Raw genomic sequence first — 24,584 nt, 5'->3', positions numbered from 1 at the left:
CATGAGTAAATTCAAAATATACAAACATTATTACCTATTCTGTATGATTGCATGTTCATGTCCGATCTTCATTTCTATTCAATTAATTGGATAAATCAGAATCATTGTTATTGAGTTAAAATTTGTCTCTTATATTTTCCTGTAAATTAGGAGGAGACCAACCCCCTGACAATAACAGTCCAATTAACTGAGGTAGCAATCATGACTGTAACATTCAAATTTAACTCGAGCTTTCAATGAAGTTATTGCACTTCTTATTTTCTCTCCACAGGGCTACAGAACTGGCTACACTTACAGGCACCCTATTCTGAGAGAGAAGCTACGACACAAGAGTGAGGTGGAAATCCCTGCAACTGTTACAGCATTCTCCTTTGAAGATGATGCTGTGCAATGCTCTCCCCTCAAATTCCTGGCGCAGAAACAGCAGCGTGAAAAGACGAGATGGCTGAACACTCCAAACACGTACACAAAGGTCAATGTCCCAGAAGAGTCTCCAACAGGCGACTGCAGCCCTAGGTCAAAAATCACAGTATGTATTGATTATAAAAAGCCTATTACTCAAAAATATATACTTTGGCGTAAGTATTATAGAATAGCACTTCCTTTTGAACCAATAAATTGATAGTGTTCAACAGATAGCATTGAAAGAAAATGTTATTGATTCATCATAGATCACAAATTGAAGTTCTAAATAATTGTCTATTATTTAGATTTCAATCAGTGGGAATAGTTTAGCAAGCAACCATGAAACAAAAGCTGGAGAATATTTACAATTGGTAAATCATATACTAGAAGCAATTTTGAAAATTAACTTTAGCTTGGACAGGATTATTAAAAGAGAGGTTTTTATTTCTAGGAAAAGCATTCTTTTAAGAGGTTTGTAAAGTTTCCTTAAACTAATCATCAAAATGTGATGCAGAGTTAGTACCTGTTTTTTGTCTTGTGGATCCAGGCCACTTAGAAATTGAGTTGAAATTTCAAATTTGTTCCTTGTAGCCAGAAGATTCTTTTTGGAGATAAAAGTGTGGCCTTTGGTTTATCATTGGTCTGTCTCCAGGGTTGCATTTTTAGCAATAAATGATGAAGGAGCTGAAGTACAATAGTCTTAGGGAGATGATTTAACATAAGCTTTGGCAATGGATTTTCCTGTATACCAGTTGTCCAACTCTACTGGGTCCTGTTGTCTAGAAGCAAGTGAGGACTGCGGATGCTGGAGAATCAGAGTCAAAAAGTGTGGCACTGGAAAAGCACAGCAGGTCAGGCAGCATCTGAGGAGCTGGAGAGTGATGTTTCAGACATAAGCCCTTCATCAGGAATGTTGTCTGTAAAGGTGCATACGCTAGCAATAAATAGCCAGATCTGGAGTTCCCAACCTGAACAAAAGGTTTATGATATGGCTAGAGGAGAAAAATAAGTTTACAAGCCTTTGATCTATTTGCATTTACTTTCTAACAATAAATCAATACACAACACTTTTGAGTACAGACTGACATGTCAAATATTCACATTACATGGTCTCTCCTTTACCAGTCAAAGTACAATCAATATTTTATTTGTTCTCATTCATTTATCAAAAAAGTAATGGTTTTCCACCAGGTAGATTGAAGTCAAGTTTATAATTTTGCTTATACAGAAAGCTGTTACTTGTGCTGCTTAACTGGTGTTTATTATGATGTGTAATTATACAGAATCATTTTTTACTCAGTGCAGGAATCACTGTGCGTATACTGAGTCATTGTTTATGCAGTAGGGGAAGGATCACTAACTGTGTGAGGTTATTGTCAATTCAATTTAGCAATGTAAGGATCACTTAGGAAATTTCTGTACTGTTAAAATGTGAAGGACCTGGAATTAAAACTTCCCTCTATGCACACTTTTTGTCCATCTCATTACATAAGTTTCGTGTTCAAGTCTTAAAGACATTACATGAAGACAATAACATGTTTAAATAGTGCTTTTGAATGTAGAATCTATCTTCCCTTACAAATTTTTCTGACTACAGGTTGCAGATGTTTTTTAAACTCTATAGGCCCTGAATTAGACAACGTTTACCAATACTGCCCAGGAGTATATCTTTGTTGCAACAAGTAATGAGCTTCTGGTGCCCTTATAATGGTGGCTGAAAATAGCCATGAATAGTTATGCTTCTGTGCCAGTGGTACTGTATGCAATAACTTCCCTAAAGCTTTTCTTTTTTTTAATTACCCCCAGAGGTACTCAAGATGTTCCTATAATTTATCTGTGCCTGCTAGGTAAACAAAGAACCTTCTATAAGATATAACAAGTGAAATAAAGGTTTCTGCGGATATACAGTATCACCTCAGTTATTTTATACAGAAATGTGAGGGGAAGCATTTTGGTGTGAAGAATATTGAAAGACAATATCAAAAAGTGGGGACAATTTTCAGAGGGGCCTAAATGTATATGTACACAGCTTGCTGAGGACAGCAGAACAGTTCAAAGAGAAGTAAATAAATCAAGCAGTATCCTCCACATTATCAAGTGGCATAATGTGTAAGAGCAAGATGACAAACTTGTATAAAACACCTTTTAGACCTCTGCTGTAATATTGTGTACAGTCTGGGTGCCACATTACAGGAAGGATGTGATTGCATCAGAGAGAGCGCATAATCGGTTTACAAGATCAGTTCCAGGAATGAGCAACTTAAGTTATGAGGGTAGATTGAAGGAGGTTGGGCTATTTTCCTTGGAGAGAAGGTGGTTAAGAGGACATCTTATCGAGGCTTTCAAAATTATGAGCAGGCTGAGGAGAAACTGTTCCCCCAGAAAAAGGACAGCATCCAGACTTGGGCTGACAAGTTGCAAGTCACATTTGCTCCACACAAATGCCAGGGAATAACCATCACCAGTAAGACACAATGTAATAACTCCCTTTGGCAGCCAATGGTGTTACCATCACTGAATCCCCCACTATCAACATCCTGGGAATTACCCAGGATTTCCCTGACAAACTCCACTGGACCCACTACATAAACATGTGGTTACAAGAGCAAGTCAGAAGCTAGGAGTACTGAAGCAAGTAAGTCACTTCATGACTCCCCAAAGCCAGTCTGTCATCTGCAAGGCACAAGTTAGGAGTGTGATAGAATACTCCCCAATTGCCTGGATGGGTGTGGATCCAACAACACTCAAAAAGCTTGACACCATCCAGGACAAAGCAGCCTACCTGATTGTCACCAACTGCACTTAGTAGCAGCAGTGTGTCTTAGCTACAAGATGCACTGCAGAAATTCACCAAAGTTCTTTAGGTAGCACCTTCCATACCCACCACTACTTCCATGTAGAAGCACAAGAGCAACAGATACATGGAAACACCACCACATTGCAAGTTCCCCTTCGAGCCACTCTCCATCCTGACCTGGAACTATATTGCTGTTCCTTCACACTCTGGTCAAAATAGTGGAATTCCCTCCCTAAAGGCATTGTGGATCTACCTACAGAACGTGGACTACAGCGGTTCAAGGCTGCTCACCACCACCACCTCAAGGGGCACTAGGGATGGGCAATAAATGCTGGCCCAACCAGTGACACCTACGTCCCGCAAGTGAATGAAAAAAATGGCATGAATTTAAAGTGATCTAGAAGAAGATGCAGAATCACAAAATTTAGTATGCAGGTACAACAGGCAATAAGGAAGGTAAATGGAATTTTGGTATTACAAAAGGAATACAGTATAAAAGTAGGGAGGTATTGCTGCAACTGTACAAGGCATAAGTGAGACCACACCTGGAGTATTGTGTACAATTTTGATTAGACTTGAGTTAGAAGATGAGTTACTTGCTGAAGGATAGCGGAGGATTCAGTGATGGTAACACCATTGACTACCAAGGGCGGTGGTTAGATAGTCTGTTATTGGCAGTGGTCATTGCCTGGCGTTCTTCTATTGTGAATGTTACTTGCCACTTGGCTTGGAGAGGAACTTGCAAGTGGTAATGTTCCCATATAAAAGCTGTTCTTATCATTTTAGATGGTAGTGGTCATCTGTTTGGAAGGTGCTATCTAAGAAGCCTTGTTAAATTTTTGCAATGCACCTTGCAGATGGTACACGCTGCTGCTACTGAGTATTGGTGGTGGAGAGAGTGGATGTTTGTGGATGAAATGCCAATTAAGTGGGCTGCTTTGTCCTGGATGGTGAAGTAGTGTTGGAGCTGCACTCATCTAAACAAGTGGGAAGGATTTCATCACAAACTAACAAACAGAATACTGGAGAAGCTCAGCAAGTCTGGCAGCATCTGTGGAAAGTGAAACAGAGTTAACATTTCAACTAGAAAGTGTTGCTGGCTGGGCCATTTCAGAGGGCAGTTAAAAGCTAACCACATTGCTGTGGGTCAGGAGTCACACATAGGTCTGACCAGGTAATGATAGTTTTCTTCGCTAAAGAACATTCATGAACCAGGAAGGTTTTATTTCCACCAATCAGTAATATTTTCAGTGTCACCGTTAGACTTTTAATTCCTTTTTTAAAGTTGAATTTTAATTCCACCATCTGATGTGGTGAGATTCAAACCTAGGTCCCCAGAACATTAGCTGATCCAGCATATAATGCTACCGTACCTCCATTTACCCACTTAGTTCACCTGAATTCTTTAACATGTTCCTTATCTGCCTGCATGCCCCTTACATGTTGTGTGTCCACCTTTCTGAATGTGTTAGCAACATAAGCAGCAATTGAAATCACAAAGTTCAGTTCGATAACTTAAAGCTCTAGTTTGTGTAGCTGGTAACATGTACTGTATGTGTCCATCCAAATCATATGAAACATCCCCATGTGCCCATGTACTACAGGAATACAGAATGGGTATTCCATATGGCTGAGGATTTAAGACTGATATGAACCAAATACAGGTAATTGGAACTAGCTGAGGGGGCACCATGGTCAGCATGGACCAGTTTGGGCCTATTTCCATGCTGTATTACTCTGTGATTCTATGATATTTTAAGTTAAACAAATGGGTCACCTGTTAGAAGCATAATGTAAAATAAACTGATTAGTCTGGTTAGAATTTACACATTTACAAGCAAGCAGAGTCCAGTTTAATATCCTACTGTCCTTTCAGATGTTAAACATACATCTGTCTGACAAATGCTACAAGTTTTGTAATAAATATGATTTGGCTTAATGTGTCAAAAAGGTGACAAATTACTTTATTAGAGGCCAACAGCATGGATTTTTGCAGGGAAAGTCTTTATTTAATTGGATTAAAGATGTTTACCTGATATATTTGTAGTTGTTTAGGTTCTTTTTAATCCTCATGATTTAGATCATGGAGTTTTTAATCAATTCTTAATAGAATTTTCAGCTAATCCATTACAGATTTATCTGTACAAATTTACTTGGTAGTTTGATTAATTCACCTTCCAGAATCCTTGCTTGAGTATTATTTGTCCTTGCTGGTTCACTTAACTCTCCATTGTCTAGTATACAAATTGAAAATCATCTTCCTTGTAACCAGTTTCTTGCATCCAGAGTTCTGTGCTCAATCATTGACAGTGTCTGACTACCTAGAATTTTCTCTTTTAATATTTCCCCGCTAGCCTGGTATATATTTTCCCTTTACCTATCATTTTATTTCATACAATGGGGAATATAAATTCAGGTTGTTGAAATGGCATTCTTTAAGTGTGATTTAGGTATGCATGTTAGTACAAGCACAATTTCTTCAGATCTTGGAACTCTGAGGTAAACATCAAAGTCAAATTGGTCACAATTGCTCCTAGTTACACCCAGTGTTCCACCCAAAGCCCTAAATTGCATGTATTTTTCTTTTAGTTCTGTCGATCTGTTCCTAATTAAAGTTGTGCCTTCAGATTTGCACATGCCATTAGGATGACTTAAATATGAAATAAATGAAATCAAGTTCTGAAAACACAGCTGTAGTATACTAAAATATTCATGTAGCTCCAATTAGCTACATGTTAAATAGCTAACAAAGATCATTTAATTGTGTTTTTAGGTATAGTTCTCATTAAGATTGTTTAAACAATGCATATGTCCATAAGATTAACTGCAATTACCCAAGTTCTAGTGAAAGATGTTCACAATAACTGTAAATATAGTTAGAAAGTTCAGTTTACACATCTGTTAGGTTAGCAATTTAAGAAAGCCTGTGTTTTCCTATGAAACCCAGATCCTGTACAAATACATTAGACTGAAATCTGATCATAGTACAATACATAAATGTGGTTTAGAAACCACATTTGGTGGCAAGAGGTTCGATGATTACTATTTAGAAAATACCATCAATGTAGGAGGACTAACAAGAAGACTAGTTACTCAGCTTACCAACATTTTAAGGTCTAGAACATGTACATGGTGTTGTAAAACCTATTCACAAGTTCTTTTTTCATTTCCTTAAGGAAAAAGTAGTTGACAGAACACACTGGTAGGCATCAAAACTCAAGCTGTTAAATTCTAAACATTCACTTGAAATGGGTGAGGGACAGTTTTATGTATAGCGTATATTTTTCTTCAGATTTTTCCCAGATTGCCCCTCTTGCTAAAACTAGTTGTTTTCATGCAGTTCTCCATCTGGAGGGTAGGTCAACATGTTATGTAATTCCCCAAAGTTTCCACCAGCAATGCTTTCCAGTATCTCAACTGCCAGAATACATCATTCCAGAGAGCAGACTAGGCAGCGTAGGTTGATGAAGTACAAACAAATTCATTACTCCTAGCAATTCAACTGAATGTTGGCTAAGACCTAGTCACAGATGTATAAACTTTTCTTCCTAAAATTATGATTTCATGCTGCAGCTATTCTATTTTCTATGTAATGAAACATAAGTAGACGGTTCAGCCCATTTGAGTCTGCTCTGCCATTCATTTGAGATAATTACCTTTTTTAAAACTTACTCATGGAATGTGGACATCGCTGATTGGCAGCATTTAATACCTGTCTTGTTGCCCTTAAGAAGGTGGTGGTATGCTGCTGTTTTGAACCATTGCTGTCCACGTGCTGTAGGTAGACCCACAAAACCCTTAAGGAGGGAATTAGCAGTCGTGAAGTAATGGCATTGTATTTCCAAATCTGGATAGTGAGTGGATTGGAGGGGAACATGCACGTCTAGTGTTGCCAAGTATCTGCTGCCCTTGTCCTTCAAGATGGAAGTGATCGTGGGTTTGAAACATGCTGTCTAAAGATATTTGGTGAATTTCTGCTAAATAAGTGTTGGAGGTGGATGCCAATCAAGCAAGCTGCTTTGCCCTGGATGCTAAGGGGAGAAAGTGAGCACTGCAGATGCTGGAGATCAGAGCTGAAAATGTGTTGCTGGAAAAGCGCAGCAGGTCAGGCAGCATCCAAGGAGCAGGAGAATCGACATTTCGGGCATAAACCTTTTTTCAGGAATGATTCCTGAAGAAGGGCTTATGCCCGAAACATCGATTCTCCTTGTCCTGGATGCTGTCAAGCTTAATGTGTTATTGGTAAGTTGGGAGTATACCATCACACCTGACTGTGCCTTATAGATGATTGTCAAGGCACTAGAGAGTCAGGAAGTGAGTAACTCACCACAGTATTCATAGCCTCTGACCTGCTCTTGTAGGCACTGTTGTCATGTGGTGAGTCCAGTTGAGTTCCTGGTCAGTGCTAACCCTGAGGATGCTGATAGGGGGATTCCATGATGGTAATGTCATTGGTTCTCATTGAGCAGTGGTTAGATCATCTCTTATGGAGATGGTCATAGTCTGGCATTGTGCGGCACAAATATTACTTGCCAGCCCAAGCTGGATATTTTGCAGATCTTATTTCATTTGAACATGGACTGCTTCAGTATCTGAGGAGTGGCAAATGGTGCTGAACATTGTGCAAGCGTCCCCATTTCTGACTTTATGATGGAGGGAAGGTCATTGTTGAAGCAGCTGAAGGCCAAGGAACTCCTACAAAGATTTTCTAGGGTTGAGATGATTAGCTTCCAACAACCACAACCACCTTCCTTATGTGCTAGGTATGACTCCAACCAGCAGAAAGTTTGCCCACTGTTACTCATTGATTTCAGTGTTGCTCAGACTCCTTGATGCCAAACTCTGTCAAATACAACTTTGATGTTAAGGGCTGTGACACGCGCCTCATCTCTGGAATTCAGCTCTTTTGTCCATGTTTGAAGCAAGGCTGTAATGAGGTCAGGAGCTGAGTGTTCCTGGTGGAACCCAAACTGGGCATCACTGAGCAGTTGCTGCTTGATAGCATTCTTGATGACATCTTCATCACTTTCTGGTGGTTGAGAGCAAAGCGATGAATGGCATCTGGCTGGGTTGGATTTGTCCTGCTTTTTGTAAACAGGACATACCTGGGCAATTTTCCACATTGACAAGTAGATGCCAGTGTTGTAACTGTAATGAAAGAGCTTAGCTAGGGGAGCGGCAAGTTCTGGAGTGCAAGATCTGATACTCCTTGTCTCCACTTTCCTGAATTTTTCACAAAATCCTTGAATCCCTCGCTGATTAAAAATCTGTCTAAAGTAGTACATTGTATATAGGAATTGAAATTGTATTTCAGGCTTCATGCCTGTGTACCTACCTCACTGACTGCAATGTATTTACTGCAATGTTGGATAACAACACACAGAAAATTCTAAATGTTAATTAAGAAAAATAGTGCTGTTGGTTTGCTCTGTATCACTAGCTTGTAAGTCCTTATCTGTCCCTCCTCATGAATCTGTCTTTTGACTCTGTCCTCTTCCCATATTTCCCTTTAAATCTAATGTCCACATGTTCCCCACAACCTTCAATAATGCCCTGTCATTACTGTTGTGTCCCCAATCCTACACTGCCACCTTTGAAAAAATAATTTACTCTTCAACACCTACAATAATTTAAAATCTGAAGAAAGAACACTTCACACTTAAAAGTTAATTTTCAGTGCTAGAGTATCACCAAAAGTCTGTGTGACAATGAAGAGGATCTGCCACATTGTTCAAAGGATGTATGAAGTGAAATGGGCCAGGCCTTTGTTTCACCCACGGAAACATTCTCCAGACAATTTCATGCTATTTAATGTGTTTGAGTGATGACTGTCTCTGAATGAGACACTGTGGTTATGCAGCTTTTAGAAGATCTTCTCAGACAACAATTTCCTAATTTCTGCATTTCACAGCAGAAATAACTCATCAGAGGCTGGTATCCTGTCAAACGATCCTTTATTTACATGTGGAGAGTCCTTGGCATGATCCAGCTTCCTTAGAGCAAGCTGAGAGTGAACAATGGTCTGATACTCCTGTTCTTTTTTATCTTTTCATTTTTTTAAATGACCAACAGTAGCAGGAACACACTATGGCCCAGCCAGCACAGAGTAAGTCACCTAAACGGAGGAGATTCTAAATCTCCTGGTTATATATTTTTTAAATTTTCCCCCACACTACAGAAGATACAAAAAATAACTCTCCTCCTCAGTAGGAAACACTAGCAGCAGTAATAAGCCACACTGACTGTGAGGCCAGGCACTTCAGAGCTCAGTCTCCTTCTCTCCCTACCCCACAAAAAATGAAGAGTCCTTCAAACACCGATCCAGCTCCCTCAGTGCCAGCTCTCAGAAGCTCTGATATTCCTTTTTTTTTCTCCCCCCTCTTCCTCACTCTACCACCTGACAGTGGTAGTGCTTATTTTTCCCAGCAGTTTTTAGATTAGAGTGGAGCTGGAAAAGCACAGCAGTTCAGGCAGCATCCGAGGAGCAGGAAAATCGACCTTTCGGGCAAAAGCCCTTCATCAGGAATACAGGCAGAGTGCCTGAAGGGTGGAGAGATCCCTGCCTTTATTCCTGATGAAGGGCTTTTGCCCGAAACGTCGATTTTACTGCTCCTCGGATGCTGCCTGAACTGCTGTGCTTTTCCAGCACCACTCTAATCTAAACTCTGGTTTCCAGCATCTGTAGTCATTGTTTTTACCTTATTTTTCCCAACACCCATGTTGTGTGTCTGCAGGTGTTGGACACTGTGAAAAACAAGGTGTGTAAATTTTTATTTATATTCTACCACCAAGAAGGGAGGAAGCAATCGAGTGGCCAGTGACGAGCAGTGTCCTTCTCATCAAAGGGCAATGCTGCATGATCAAAAAAGTGAAGGGGAGGGCAGGGATTAAATCAAAATAGAATTGGAGGGGGAAATAAAGCACTTCACTCCCTGCAGTGTCCATCTCTCTCTGAATAGCTGACACTCCTGTTCTTTTCTTTTTGCCAGCTCTGAGTGAACAGAACCTCTGACACTCCTGTTTATTTTTCTTTTTTGGGAGAGTCCTTGACACTGACCCAGCTCCATGAGGGAGCCAGCTCTGAGTGAACAGAACTCTTGACACTCTTTTTTTTTTTCCCCACAAAGCCTGGCAGCAGTAGTGCTTATTTTTCTCCAGCACCCATGTCATGTTTGTGCAGGTGTCGGACATAGTAGAAAATGACAAATGTGTAAATATTTGTATTCCACCACCAGGCAGAAAGGAAGTACCTGAGTGGCCAGTGATGAGCAGTGCCTTTCTCAGAGGGCAATGGTGTGTGATCAAACAGTGAAAGGGAGGGCAGGGATTAAATCAAAATAGAGTTGGAGAGGGAAATAAAGCATTCCACTCCCTGAACAGCTGACGCACTTTGTGTTTTTTTTCCTTTTAACCCAAACAAAAAAGAAGCAAATGTCTTCCCTAAACAAGGCGGAGGGGGAGGGGGATAAAGAAACTCTCCTCCTCTTCTTTAACAGCAGGAACACACCGACTGTAGCACCAGCCAGCACAGAATCAGTCCCCTGAACTGCGGAGATTCCCCAAGCACTCCCAGGAAGACAGCGGTCAGGACAGCCTACCCAGCTTCCCTAACCACTCTTTGCAGCTTCCAGCCACCTCTAGGACAGCTGCCCCAGTACCTGCCCAGGGTGATAACGCTGAGGACGGCCTACCCACCTTCTGGCTCTGTCTTCCCCTACGTACCATCCAGCCTGTGGAATGCCCCAACACACCTTCCGGCTACCTCTAGGACAGCCTGTCCCCTTCCCTGGGACGACAATGTACAGAGCAGACCATAAGCCTTCCGGATCTCAGCCTGCCCCAAAGCACCTTCTGGCGCTCAGCTGCTCTGATACACCTTCTGACCACCTCTAGGACAGTCCGTCCCAATTACCCCTTCTCAGGACAACAGCACTCAGAACAGCCTTTTCACCTTCTGGCTCTTGGGGTGACTGGCATCGGGGTGGCTTACCCACCTTCAGGTTCACAGGATGGCCTACCCACCCTCTGGCTGTCAGGGTGACAGCTTTCAGAACGACCTATGAACCTCCCAGCTCACACTAAGGCCTGCCAGACCCAGGGACCCAGAAGACAGTGCAGGTGATAACCCAACAAGCAACAAGACAGAGTCCCTTCTAGTACAGAGTACATTACATTTTGAAGAGAACAGTTTATGGTAGAGTCCATTCCCAGGAACAGAGTCTACTCCAGTGTACAAAGTGCATCTTCATAAATGGAGTCCATTCCAAACTGCAGAGTCCATTGCTAAAAACAGAGACCACTCCTGAAGGCAGCAAATGCACATCCCACAACACACAGGTGTTCAGTGTCCATAAGATTCTGGCCCATCCTTGGAGAACCAGGCCCACTCACAGAAACACAGTACACTGTAAAGGTGCAGTTAACTCTCAGGGGTTTTGGTCCATTCCTTGAGGCAAGGTCTCCTCCCAGACTCCAGGATGCAGCAAGTGCTCACTTCCCAGCACATACAGGTGTTCAGTCTTTACAGAGGCCTAGTCCCAGGGTCAGGCCTACCCACAGGAACAGCTCATCTGGAAAGATATATTTTCTCACAAGGGCTCAGTCCAAACACCAAAAAAAAAAGACACATACAAAAAACAAAGAAACCTAGAGTCCAAGGGCTAAGCCCTGCCACAAAGTCAACATTGTCCGTTTCTCAAAGGAAAAGAGATAAGAGTAACATACAGGCTGTACCCAGTCAGGGAAACAACAATCCATTTTCCTCATTCCTGAAGAAGGGCTTATGCCCGAAACGTCGATTCTCTTGTTCCTTGGATGCTGCCTGACCTGCTGCACTTTTCCAGCAACACTTTTTCAGCTCTGATCTCCAGCATCTGCAGTCCTCACTTTCTCCAGGGAAACAACAATCCCCTAATGAGAATTGTTACACCTGAAACACATTGACTGTGTGGATCAGGCAGTTTAAAAATTACTCCTAACTAAAAAAGGAATACCAGTTTTAAAAAAACTGGCTAAATAATTCAGCCAGTTTAGGAATCAGATTTCCCCCAAAAAAGAAACAGAAACCAACAGCAGCAGTAACCCAGTGACTTTCGCACCAGCCAGCACAGAGTCAGTGCCCTAAACAGAAGAGACTCTAAATCTCCTGATTATATTTTGTTTCCTTTTTCCCCACACAACTGCCTGACAGCGGTAGTGCCTATTTTTCCCCCACACCTGTTATGTGTGTGCAGGTGTCAGACACAGTGAAAAACAAGTGTGTAAATCTTTATTTATATTCCACCACCAGGAAGAAAGAAAACACCCGAGTGGCTCGTGGACACTCCTGTTCTGTTTTTTCCTGGTTATATATTTTTTTCCTCCTATTTATAATATTTAATTAAACCAATTACAAAACACAGTCTACAAAAAAACAATTAACATTTACAGCTGTCTACAATTTTACAAGGGAGAGAAGCAGCCAAGCCAGGCCCCAAACACTACCATTCAACCAGTTTACAAGGAGATGAGGACAACCCTCAAATCCCAGTTCCACATATAAAAGACAGCGACAATGACATTTGTACATTAAAAGCTAAACCAGCTACATAAACAGTGCATACAATACAGACCCAGCAAGCCCCTGTCCCTCCCACCTTCCGGCCACTCTAAGGCAGCCCGCCCCTACGTACCTTCCGGCTCTCGGTTCATCCCATGCCCCTTCCAGTTCTCAGTCCACCCTGACACACCTTTCGACCACCTCTAGGGCAGCCCGTCCCAGTACCCGCCTGGGGTGACAGCGGTCAGGATGGCCTACCCACCTTCCAGCTTCACTAACCACCCTCAGCACCTTTCGACCACCTCTGGGGCAGCCCACCCCGCTACCTGCCCGGGGTGACATCACTGAGGACATCTATCCGTCTTCTGGCTCTCAGTCTGCCCCTACGTACCATTGGGCTCTCACTCACCCCGATGTGCCGTCCAGCCACTGGGCTATCCTGGCACACCTTCCGGCCACCTCTAGGACAGCCTGGAACAACAGCGTGCAGGGTAGCCCACAAGCCTTCCGAATCTCAGCCTGGCCCTATGTGCCTTCTGGCTCTCGACTGCTTTGACACACCTTTCGACCACCTCTAGGATAGTCCGTCCCAATTACCCCTTCTCGGGACGACAGTGCTCAGAACGGCCTACCCACCATCTGGCTCTCGGGGCGACTGGCATCAGGGTGGCCTACGCACCCTCCGGCTTTCGGGACAGCCTACCAACCTTTAGGTTCACAGAATGGCCTACTAACCCTCCGGCTCTCAGGGTGACAGCTTTCAGGATGACCCATGAGCCTCCCAGTTCACAGTAAGACCTGCTAGACCCAGGGACACGCAAGACAGTGCAGGTGATAACCCCAACAAACAACACAATACAATTACCAAAAAAAAGTCCTTTCTGGTACATAGTCCAAATAGTGTCTTCAAAATATAGAGTCCATTCCCAGGAACAGAGTCCACTCCAGTTTTTGAGGTGCATTGTCCAAAATGGAGTCCACTCCAAACTGGAGAGTCCATGCCTGAAGGCAGCAAATGCACACCCCACAGCGCACAGGTGTTCAGTCTCCATGGAGTCCTGGCCCAGCCTTGGAAAACCAGGCCCACCTACGGGAACATAGTGCATAGTACAGGTGCAGTTAACTCACAGGGGTTTGGTCGTCTCCTGAAGGAAAGGTCTTCGCCCAAACTCCAGGATACAGCATGTGCTCACCTCCCAGCACACACACAGGTGTTCAATCTTCAGAGGCCCAGTCCCAGGGCTAGGCCTCCCCACAGGAAGAGCTCTAGTAAAATGTATGTCTTCCACAAGGGCTCAGTCCAAACACCAAAACCAGTGAAGACACATACAAAAAAAACCAAAGGAAACTAGAGTCCAAGGGCTAAGCCCTACCACAAAAGTAACATTATCCTTTTCTCAAAAGAAAAAAAAGTAACATACAGGCTGTAACCAGCCAGTGAAACAACACTCCCCTAATGAGAACTAAGTTACACCTGAAACACATGTGCCTCAGGCAGTTTCGAAATCAGTCCTTATTAAAGGAATGCCAGTTAACAAACTGGCTAAATAATTCAGCCAGTTCAGGAATCAGGTTTTCCCCCTCCAAAAAAATAAGGAAGCAGAAACCAACAGTAACACACTGACTGTAGCACCAGCCAGCACAGAGTCAGTGCCCTAAACAGAAGAGACTCCAAATCTCCTGATTATATTTTCTTTCCTTTTTCCCACACAACTGCCTGACAGTGGTAGTGCCTATTTTTCCCCCACACCTGTTATGTGTGTGCAGGTGTGGACACAGTGAAAAACAACAAGTGTGTAAATCTTTATTTATATTCCACCACCAGGAAGGAAGGAAACACCCGAGTGGCTCGTGGACACTCCTGTTCTTTTTTTTCCTGGTTATATATTTTATTAAACAATACACAGTTTACAAAACAATTAACATTAACAGCTGTATATAGAGAAACAGCAATTTTACAAGGGAGAGGAATGGCAAAGCCAGGCCCCAAACCCTACTGTTCAACCAGTTTTCAGGGAAATGAGGACAAACCTCAAATCCCAGTTTCAATCATTACTAACAGTAGCAATGACATTTTTACATATAAAACAGTCCAATTACATAAAAACAGTGCATACAATACATCCGTCCCTCCCACCTTCCGGCCACTCTAAGGCAGCCCGCCCCTACACCTCTTCCGGCTCTTGGTCCACCGCACGCCCCTTTCAGTTCGACCTGACAGCCCTTCCGGCCTCCTGTAGGACAGCCCAGGGTAACAGCAGTCAGGACGGCTTACCCACCTTCTGGCTTCCCTCGCCGCCCTTCGCACCTTCTGGCCACCTCTAGGTCAGCCCACCCCAATAGACAATAGGTGCAGGAGTAGGCCATTCGAGCCAGCACCAACATTCACTATGATCATTGCTGAACTTTCCACTATTTTTACGAGCTGTTTCTTGAAAGTAGCCAGAGACTTGGCCTCCACTGCCTTCTGGGGCAGAGCATTCCATATTTCCACCACTCTCGAAGAGGTTTCTCCTCAACTCTGTTCTAAATGGCCTACCCCTTATTTTTAAACTCTGTCCTCTGGTTCTGGACTCACCCATCAGCAGAAACAAGCTTCCTGCCTCCAGAATGTCCAATCCTTTAATAAAATAGTCAATATGGCTTCGTGCGTGGGAAATCATGTCTCACAAACTTGATGATTGAGTTTTTTTGAAGAAGTAACAAAGAGGATTGATGAGGGTAGAGCAGTAGATGTGATCTACATGGACTTCAGTAAGGCATTTGACAAGGTTCCCGTGGGACACTGGTGGGCAAGATAAGATCTCATGGAATATGGGGAGAACTCACCATTTGGATACAGAACTGGCTCAAAGGTAGAAGACAGAAGGTTGTGGTGGAGGGTTGTTTTTCAAACTGGAGGCCTGTGACCAGTGGAGTGCCACAAGGATCAGTGCTGGGTCCACTACTTTTCGTCATTTATATACATGATTTGGATGGGAGCATAAGAGGTAATGTTAGTAAGTTTGCAGATGACACCAAAATTGGAGGTGTAGTGGACAGCGAAGAAGGTTACCTCCAATTACAATTGGGTTCTTGATCAGATGGGCCATTGGCCTCAGATTCACTGCTGCCTCAGAGCACCAGGGTCCCAAGTTCGATTCCAGCCTTGGACGACTGTGTGTGGAGTTTGCACATTCTCCCCATGTCTGCGTGGGTTTCCTTTGGGTGCTCCGGTTTCCTCCCACAGTACAAAGATGTGCAGGTTAGGTGAATTGGCCATGCTAAGTTGCCTATAGTGTTAGGTGCATTAGTCAGAGGGAAATGGGTCTGGGTGGGTTACTCTTCAGAGGGTCGGTGTGGACTGGTTGGGCCTGTTTCCACACTGTAGGGAATCTAATCTAATGTAATTACAATGGGATCTTAATCAGATGAGCCAATGGGCTGGGAAGTGGCAGATGGAGTTTAATTTAGATAAATGTGAGGTGCTGCATTTTGGGAAAGCAAATCTTAACAGGACTTATATACTTAATGGCAAGGTCCTGGGGAGTGTTGCTGAACAAAGAGACCTTGGAGTGCAGGTTCATTGCTCCTTGAAAATGGAGTCGCAGGTAGATAGGATAGTGAAGAAGGTGTTTGGTATGCTTTCCTTTATTGGTCAGAGTATTGAGTACAAGAGTTGGGAGGTCATGTTGCGGCTGTACAGGACATTGGTTAGGCCACTGTTGGAATATTGCATGCAATTCTGGTCTCCTTCCTATCGGAAAGATGTTGTGAAAGTTGAAAGGGAGTGTCGGAGGCTGAGAGGTGACCTTAGAGGTTTATCAAATCATGAGGGGCATGGATAGGATAAATAGACTAAGTCTTTTCCGTGAGGTGGGGGAGTCCAGAACTAGAGGGCACAGGTTTAGGGTGAGAGGGGAAAGGTATAAAAGAGACCTAAGAGGCAACTTTTTCACACAGAGGATGGTATGTGTATGGAATATGCTGCCAGAGGAAGTGGAGGATGCTGGTACAATTGTAACATTTAAAAGGCGTCTGGATGAGTATATGAATAGGAAAGGTTTGGAGGGATATGAGCCAGGTGCTGGCAGGTGGGACTAGATTGGGTTGGGATGTCTGGTCGGCATGGACAAGTTGAACCGTAGGGTCTGTTTCCGTGCTGTACATCTGTATGACTCTAAGCTTACACGTCTCAATCAGATCCCCTCTCATCCTTCAAGACTCAAGTGTATATAAGCTCAGTCGCTCCAATCTTTCAACTTCTGATAGTCCCGCCATTCTGGGAATTGACCTCGTGAACCTATGCTGCACTCCCTCAATAGCCAGAATGTCCTTCCTCAAATTTGGAGAGCAAAACTGCACACAATACTCCAGGTGCGGTCTCACTAGGGCCCTGTATAGTTGCAGAAGGATCTCTTTGCTCCTGCAGTGGAGGCTGGGACGCTAAATGTCTTCAAGGCAGAAATTGATAAATTCTTGATATCACAAGGAATTAAGGGCTATGGGGAGAATGTGGGTAAGTGGAGTTGAAATGCCCATCAGCCATGATTGAATGGCGGAGTGAACTCGATAGGCTGAATGGCCTTACTTCCGCTCCTATGTCTTATGGTCTTATACTCAATTCCACTTGTTATGAAGGCCAGCATGCTATTAGCTTTTTTCACTGCCTGTTGTACCTGCATGCTTGCTTTCATTGACTGATGTACAAGAACACCTAGATCTCGTTGTACTTCCCCTTTACCTAACTTGACTCCGTTTAGGTAGTAATCTACCTTCCTTTCTTGCCAAAGTAGATAGCCACACACTTATCCACATTAAACTGCATCTGCCATGCATCCGTCCACTCACCTAGCCTGTCCAAGTCACCCTGTATTCTCATCACTTCCTCCTCTCATTTCACCCTGCCACCCAGCTTTGTGTCATTTGCTAATATTACTTTTAATACCTTCATCTATATCATTAATATATGTTGTAAACAGCTGCAGTCCCAGCACCGAACCTTGTGATACCCCACTGGTCACCGCCTGTCATTCCGAAAGGGACCTGTTTATCCCTACTCTTTGCTTCCTGTCAGTCAGCCAGTTTTCAATCCAAGTCGGTATTTTGCCCCCAATCCCATGTGCCCTAATTTTGCTCACTAACCTCCTATGTGGGACTTCATCAAAGGCTTTCTGGAAGTCCAGGTACACTACATTCACTGGCTCTCCCTTGTCCATTTTCTTAGTTACATCCTCAAAACATTCCAGAAGATTAGTCAAGCACCTATCCTGTTAATGCTATCCAAATGAGTTGTAATTTCATCTTTTATAATTTATTCCAGCATCTTTCCCACCACTATAATTTTCCTGTTTTTTCTCTCCCTCCTTTCTTGAAAAGTGGGACAACATTAGCCACCCTCCAATCTATAGAACATTGGAAAATGATTACCAAAGCATCCACGATTTCTGGAGCCACTTCCTTAAGTACCCTGGGATGCAGAATATTCAGTCCTGGGGACTTACCAGCCTTCAGACCTAAGAGTCGATCCAACACCATTTCCTGCCTAATATAAATTCCCTTCAGTTCATCCATTACTCTAGGTCCTTCAGCCACTATTACATCTGGGAGATTGCTTGTATCTTCCCCAGTGAAGACAGATCCAAAGTACCTACCTATTCAACTCTTCTGCCATTTCCTTGTTCCCCATAATAAATTCACCCATTTCTGTCTTCAAGAGCCCAATTTTAGTCTTAAACATTTTTTCTTCTTTTCACATACCTAAAAAACCTTTTATTATCCTCCTTTATATTTTTGGCCAGTTTGCCTCCATATCTCATTTTTTCTCTGCGTGTTGCCTTTTTAGTTATCCTCTGTTGCTCTTTAAAAGTTTCCCAGTCCTCTGGCTTCCTGCTCATCTTTGCTTTGTTATACTTCTCTTTTATCTTTATACAGTCCTTAACTTACCTCATCAGCCATGGCTGCCTCTGCCTCCCCTTAGGATCTATCTTCCTCTTTGGAATGAACTGATCCTGCACCTTCTGCATTATATTCAGAAATACCTGCCATTGTTGTTCCACTGCCCGGGGTGACAGCGCTGAGGTCGACCTACCTGCCTTCCAGTTCTCTGTCTGTCCCTACGTACCATTGGGGTCTCGCCCACCCTGATGTGCCCTCCGTCCTGTAAACTGCCCTGACATAGCTTCCAGCCACCTCTCTGACAGCCTGTCCCCTTCCCTGGGACAACAGCACGCAGGAGAGGCCACAAACCTGCTGTATCTCTGCTTGCCCCTATGCACCTTCTGGCTCTTGGCCACTCTGACACACCTTCAGACCATCTCTAGGACAGCCCATCCCATTCACCCCTTCTCAGGACGATAGTGCTCAGAATGGCTACCCACCTTCCGGCTTTCGGGGCGACTGGCATTGAGACAGCCTACCAACCTTCAGATTCACAGGACAGTCTACCCACCCTCCAGCTCTCAGGATGACAGCTTTCAGGATAACCTATGAGCCTCCCAGCTCACCGAGAGGCCTGCTAGACCCCGGGGCACACAAGACAGTGCAGGTGATAAACCCAACAAGCAACAAGACTGTTTTTTGGTAATTGACTGAGTTCTTTCTGGTACACAGAGTCCATTACCATAAACAGTTCTCTTCAAAATGTAGGGTCCATTCCCAGGAACAGAGTGCATTCCAGTATACAAAATGCACTGTCAGGAATAGAGTCCACCCCAAACTGCAGAATCCGTTGCTAAAAACAGAGTCCACAACTGAGGGCAGAATCCACTCCTGAAGGCAGCAAATGCACACCCAACAGTACACAGGTGTTCAGTCTTCGAGCCCTGGCCCATCCTTGGAGAACCAGGCCCACTCACAGGAACACAGTACATTGTAAAGGTGCAGTTAACTCACAGGGGTTTGGTCCATTTCCAAAGGCAAGGTCTCCTCCTGAACTCCAGGATGCATCAGGATGACTATCACCTGATGAAGGAGCATCATTCCTGAAGAAGGGCTTATGCCCGAAACGTTGATTCTCCTTCTCCTTTGATGCTACCTGACCTGCTGCGCTTTTCCAGCAACACATTTTTAAGCTCTGACCTCCAGCATCTGCAGTCCTCACTTTCTCCTAAAAAACAAAGAAACCCAGAGTCCAAGGGCTCAGCCCTACCACAAAGTCAACATTGTCCTTTTCTCAAAGATAAAGAGACAAGAGTAACATACAGGCCCTACCCAGCCAGGGAAACAACAATCCCCTATTGAGAACGATTACACCTGAAATGCATCGACTGTGTGGATCAGGCAGTTTAAAAATAAGTCCGCACTAAAAAAGGAATAACAGTTTTAAAAAAAACTGGCTAAATAATTCAGCCAGTTCAGGAATCGGGTTTCCCTCAAGAAAGAAACAGAAACCAATAGCAGCAGTAACACAGTGACTGTAGCACCAGCCAGCACAGTCAATTCCTCAAATAGTAGAGACTCGAAATCTCCTGATTATATTTTCTTTCCTTTTCCCACACAACTGCCTGACAGCAGTAGTGCCTATTTTTCCCCCACACCCATGTCATGTGTGTGCAGGTGTGGACACAGTGAAAAACAACGTGTGTAAATCTTTATTTATATTCCACCACCAGGAAGAAAGAAAACACCCGAGTGGCCAGTGGACACTCCTGTTCTTTTTTTCCCCTGATTTTTTTTTTCCTAGGTTTTTTTTGTTATTACCCCCACACTACCGCCTAACTGTGGTAGTGTTTATATTTTCCGCAGCAGCCATGTTGTGTGTGTGCAGGCATGAGACACAGGGAAAGACAACACGTGTACAAATCTTTATTCAATTTCCACCACCAGGAAGAAAGGAAACATCCAAGTGGCCAGTGACAAGCAGTGCTCTTCAGATCAAAGGGCAATGCTGTGTGATCAAACAGTGAAGGGGAGAGCAAGGATTAAATCAAAATAGAGTTGGACGGGGAAATAATGCACTCCACTCCCTGAACAGCTTGAGGGTGTTGGTGGACACCCGGGCTCTAACATAACCGCGGAAGAGGGGCAGGCAATCGGCAGTAAGAATGCCCTCACGGCCTGACACCCCTGTTTTTTTTTCTCTAACTGCGGTAGTGCTTATTTATTCCCCAGCACCCATGTGTGTGTGTGCAGGTGTGAGACACAGTGAAAGACACAAGGTGCACGAATCTTTATTCAGTTTCCACCAGCAGGAGGAAAAGCAGCACCCAAGTGGCCAGTGACAAGCAGTGCCCTTGACATCAAAGTGCAATGCTGTGTGATCAAACAGTGAAGGGGAGGGCAGGGATGTAATCAAAATAGAGTTGGACGGGGAAATAATGCACTCCACTCCCTGCGGCGCCCACCTCTCCCTGAACAACTCCAGGGTGTTGGTGGACACCCCGTGCTCCTTCTTCAGACACACCCGGGCTCTAACATAACCACGGAAGAGGGGCAGGCAATTGGCTGTAAGGACCCCCTCCACGGCCTGACACCCCTGTTCATTTTTGTCTATAACTGCGGTAGTGCTTATTTATTCCCCCGCACCCATGTTGTGTGTGTGTGCAGGTGTGAGACACAGTGAAGACATCCCTGTTCTTATCTGTCAACCAGGACTCTGATTGGACCAGGTTAACAGCCCCCATTGGGAAACTAATTCTGTGAGGCCTACCTGGCTGACGTCATTGCAATGACTACAACAGCAGATACGGAAAGTCCTACTTTCTTTAATTATTAATGAGTGCCAGCAGACTTGCATTACTTTGACTGGAAAATGTGGTCTATTATTTTTCTAAGAATTATTTTTGTTTCCCCCCCCCCCCCCAGTGGAAAAAGACAGATAATGTGTCAAAACAGAGTAGTGGAACACCAATCAAGATAGAAGATCCTAATCAGTTTGTTCCATTAAATACAGATCCCCGGGAGGTCCAGGACAGAAGAAACAAGGTAAACCTTGGGGCTGTATCTAGTTCCATATATGAAGCAGTTATATTTTTTGCTTTGTGCTCTCTTAAAGTGATCTCTATTTTTAATCAACTTGTTTATATCAGTAATGACCCACCTTTGGACCAGGTCTGAACACAAATTTTTTAGCTCGCCACAAGAGCACTGTCTTAAAGCGTTAATCTATTGTTCAGTGGTCCAGGTGGAAAATCCTATTTCAACAATATTTTCAACATATATTTGACAAGTATATAAATATGTTGAATTCAATTATGTGCATTATCACCAAATTGTACATCAACCAATTTATTTATTATAAGATGGACCCCTTATGTTTTTATTAAATGCATACAAATGAAAATTTCCAAAAAATGTTTTGAATGTTTTCATAAACATACCTGAAGAATCATTATGAAATTACTGGCAGTTAAAGTACTTTTACTGTTTCCAAAATAACCTGTATAGGAGCTTGTGCTTTGGATGGCATGGCAACATAAAAAGCAGAGACTGAGGAGATAGGAGATATGTTAAAATGGTTCCTTTTCTCCAATTATTTTGTAAATTCTCTTTAATTTCCATTTTAAAATATTTTTCGATTCCATTTGTGGAGAATTTGGAATTGTCATATTTATATAATGTGAACAGTTTGCTGTTTCCTCAGTTTCATGTATTCATGGTGAAAGATTCTTCCAAAAGCCTTTGAACTTTTCAGGATTTCTTCTCACTGATCCGCCCAGAGCCAGGTGATTTTAATTGAAGCCAAAAATATTGCATGATGCTCTTTGATTAGGTCAAAGCTGCTTGATATTTATGGTTGAATCATGTCTCGTACAATACACGGTATATCTGAACCAAGGATCGACAAACTATTTTTGTTACAGATTCGTGAACAGAATCGATATGACATGAAGACTGCTGGGCCACAGTCGCAATTACTGGCTGGTATTGTTGTAGAGAAGAAAAGCGCCCCGGTAACGTTGTATCAAATATTTCATTCTATACTTTTTTTTTGTTTCATTGAGTGGTTTGTGTTTTTATAAAGTTACAGTTCTCTCCATTTAAAATAACAATATCTAAGACTGAGCCACTAATAACTGCCAAAAACTGGAACCGTAACTGGATTTGCATAACTGCAGCAGCAATGCCAATTATTTTTAAGACTTGTCAGTGTCAAAAAATCATGTTCTCTTTCAAATGATTGAAATGACTAGAGTGTGCTGTGCTAGCCTGTTTTTTCAAGAATCTTTTTATAAAGAAACGAAGAAAACCATCTTGAGAATGTCCATGAGTGACGTACATTTCTAATAAAATAAAGTGAAACTATTGAGTATTTAGAAATTTGGGGATTATTCAAAGATAGTCAGCAGGAACTTGTTAAAGACAAGCATTGTTCAAAAGATTTGACAGATTTTTGAAAACCTGGCTGAAACATGGTTACCCCTAGATGTCACTGTGGTCTCCATTTGTTGTTCTTGTTAATATAGTTAATTTGGATTTGGAGACAGGAGCATATTCTTAAAATTTTGATAGAAAAGAGAGAGGTTAAGAGGTTGCTGAGCAGCAATGCAAAGAGACCTTGATGTTCTCATGCATGAATAGCAGGTTAGTATGCAGATACAGCAAGTAGTCAGAAAAGCTAATAGAATGTGATGGTTAACTGTGAGGGGAATTGAATGCAAGAGTAAAGAGGTTATGTTTCAGTTATAGAGGGCATTAAGACCATGTATGAAGCACTGTACTAGTCACCATACTTAGAGAAGGATGTTATTGTGTTAATACCAGTTCAGAAACAGTTAACTGTACTAATACCTGCAATGAGAGATTTGCCTTGAGGAAAGACTAGACGATTAGTTCAGTACGACAGTCATTCCTGTTAAGATTCCCTTAGGTGATTTTGAATGGTAATTAGTTCAGTTAAAATCATACCTCTACATTTCTCTTACTATGAAAAAGGAACTGAAACTAAACATTCCAGCTCCATGAGCAAACCTACATCCAGATCCTCAACCTGAGCTACAACTCTTCTCAAAACTTGCTAAATAGTCTCCTCAACAATAATACAATCATTGGTCAGTTATTAGAAGTCTGTAAGAAAATGCTGTGAATATTGTGATGAAGTCAAAATTCTCTGCTGCTGGAACCTAAAGTTGTGTAAATATATTTACCTCCCATCTTGTACAGCTGGAAATTAAAGAACTGGAAGATCAGTTACCATCAGGACCACCAAACCCATTCAGCTACCTGAATGAATGTGAACTGGAGGAATACAAAAGGATAATTGAACGGAAGCAACAAGGATTGGATGGTAAAATAAATTATGTTTAAAATATTTAAAAATGGTTAAATATGCAGAAAATTATAATCACAATATTGCAAAGAAGCTTTAAATTTCTGTATTATGGAGAAGTTGTATTTGAATAAATTGAAAACAATGACCTCTTGTGGTAAACAAAGCTAAATTCTACATGTACTTTAATTTTAATAGCTTTTTTTGAGAACTTCAATCGGACCCTAACCTATGAAATATCATCTACATCCCCAATAGTTGTATTCTTCTTAGTTAAGAAAGTGTTGAAGATGTTGATGCTTTGTCCACTTAATGATATTTCAAGTTACCAAGTGTTATCACTGGCTTACACACCAAACCCCTTTGTTTAAAATTGGAAATTACATTTTAAAGAGCCTGTGATTAGAAGTTTGTGTAGTATTTTCTATTCTAATTTTTTTAGGTTTACCTGCATAGTCCTTGAGTTGAAGTTAAGCTCCCAGATGCTTATTCAAAGGTGATTCTCGAACTGTTTTTCATTGTGGGTAAACTGGCTTAGGATAAGCTCTTCCCTTGCTCTCTCTTAAGAGGAATGTCTGATATCACCCTGCCAGTGGTGAAAGTATGAAAATTAATTGAGAGATGAAGGAGCTATCCGTGTTACTAAGTGTTAGAAT

At 42.6% G+C, this 24,584-nt stretch overlaps 1 protein-coding gene across 4 annotated transcripts in view; it reads left to right on the top strand.

The window, feature by feature from the left end:
- Positions 1 to 24,584, top strand: part of add3a (adducin 3 (gamma) a) — a 276,962-nt gene that overhangs the window by 240,745 nt on the left and 11,633 nt on the right. For all 4 annotated transcript variants that reach the window (XM_072557054.1, XM_072557056.1, XM_072557053.1 and 1 more), the window contains 4 exons: positions 272 to 529; positions 21,525 to 21,644; positions 22,523 to 22,612; positions 23,823 to 23,946. In XM_072557054.1, coding sequence (XP_072413155.1) covers positions 272 to 529; positions 21,525 to 21,644; positions 22,523 to 22,612; positions 23,823 to 23,946 — 592 coding nt within the window. The remainder of the gene's footprint in view (positions 1 to 271; positions 530 to 21,524; positions 21,645 to 22,522; positions 22,613 to 23,822; positions 23,947 to 24,584) is intronic.

The sequence above is a fragment of the Chiloscyllium punctatum genome, chromosome 38 (genome assembly GCF_047496795.1).
Source record: "Chiloscyllium punctatum isolate Juve2018m chromosome 38, sChiPun1.3, whole genome shotgun sequence".
Taxonomy (NCBI): domain Eukaryota; kingdom Metazoa; phylum Chordata; class Chondrichthyes; order Orectolobiformes; family Hemiscylliidae; genus Chiloscyllium; species Chiloscyllium punctatum.
Note: the sequence above shows the minus strand (reverse complement) of the source record. Positions and strands in the feature narration are given on the sequence as shown.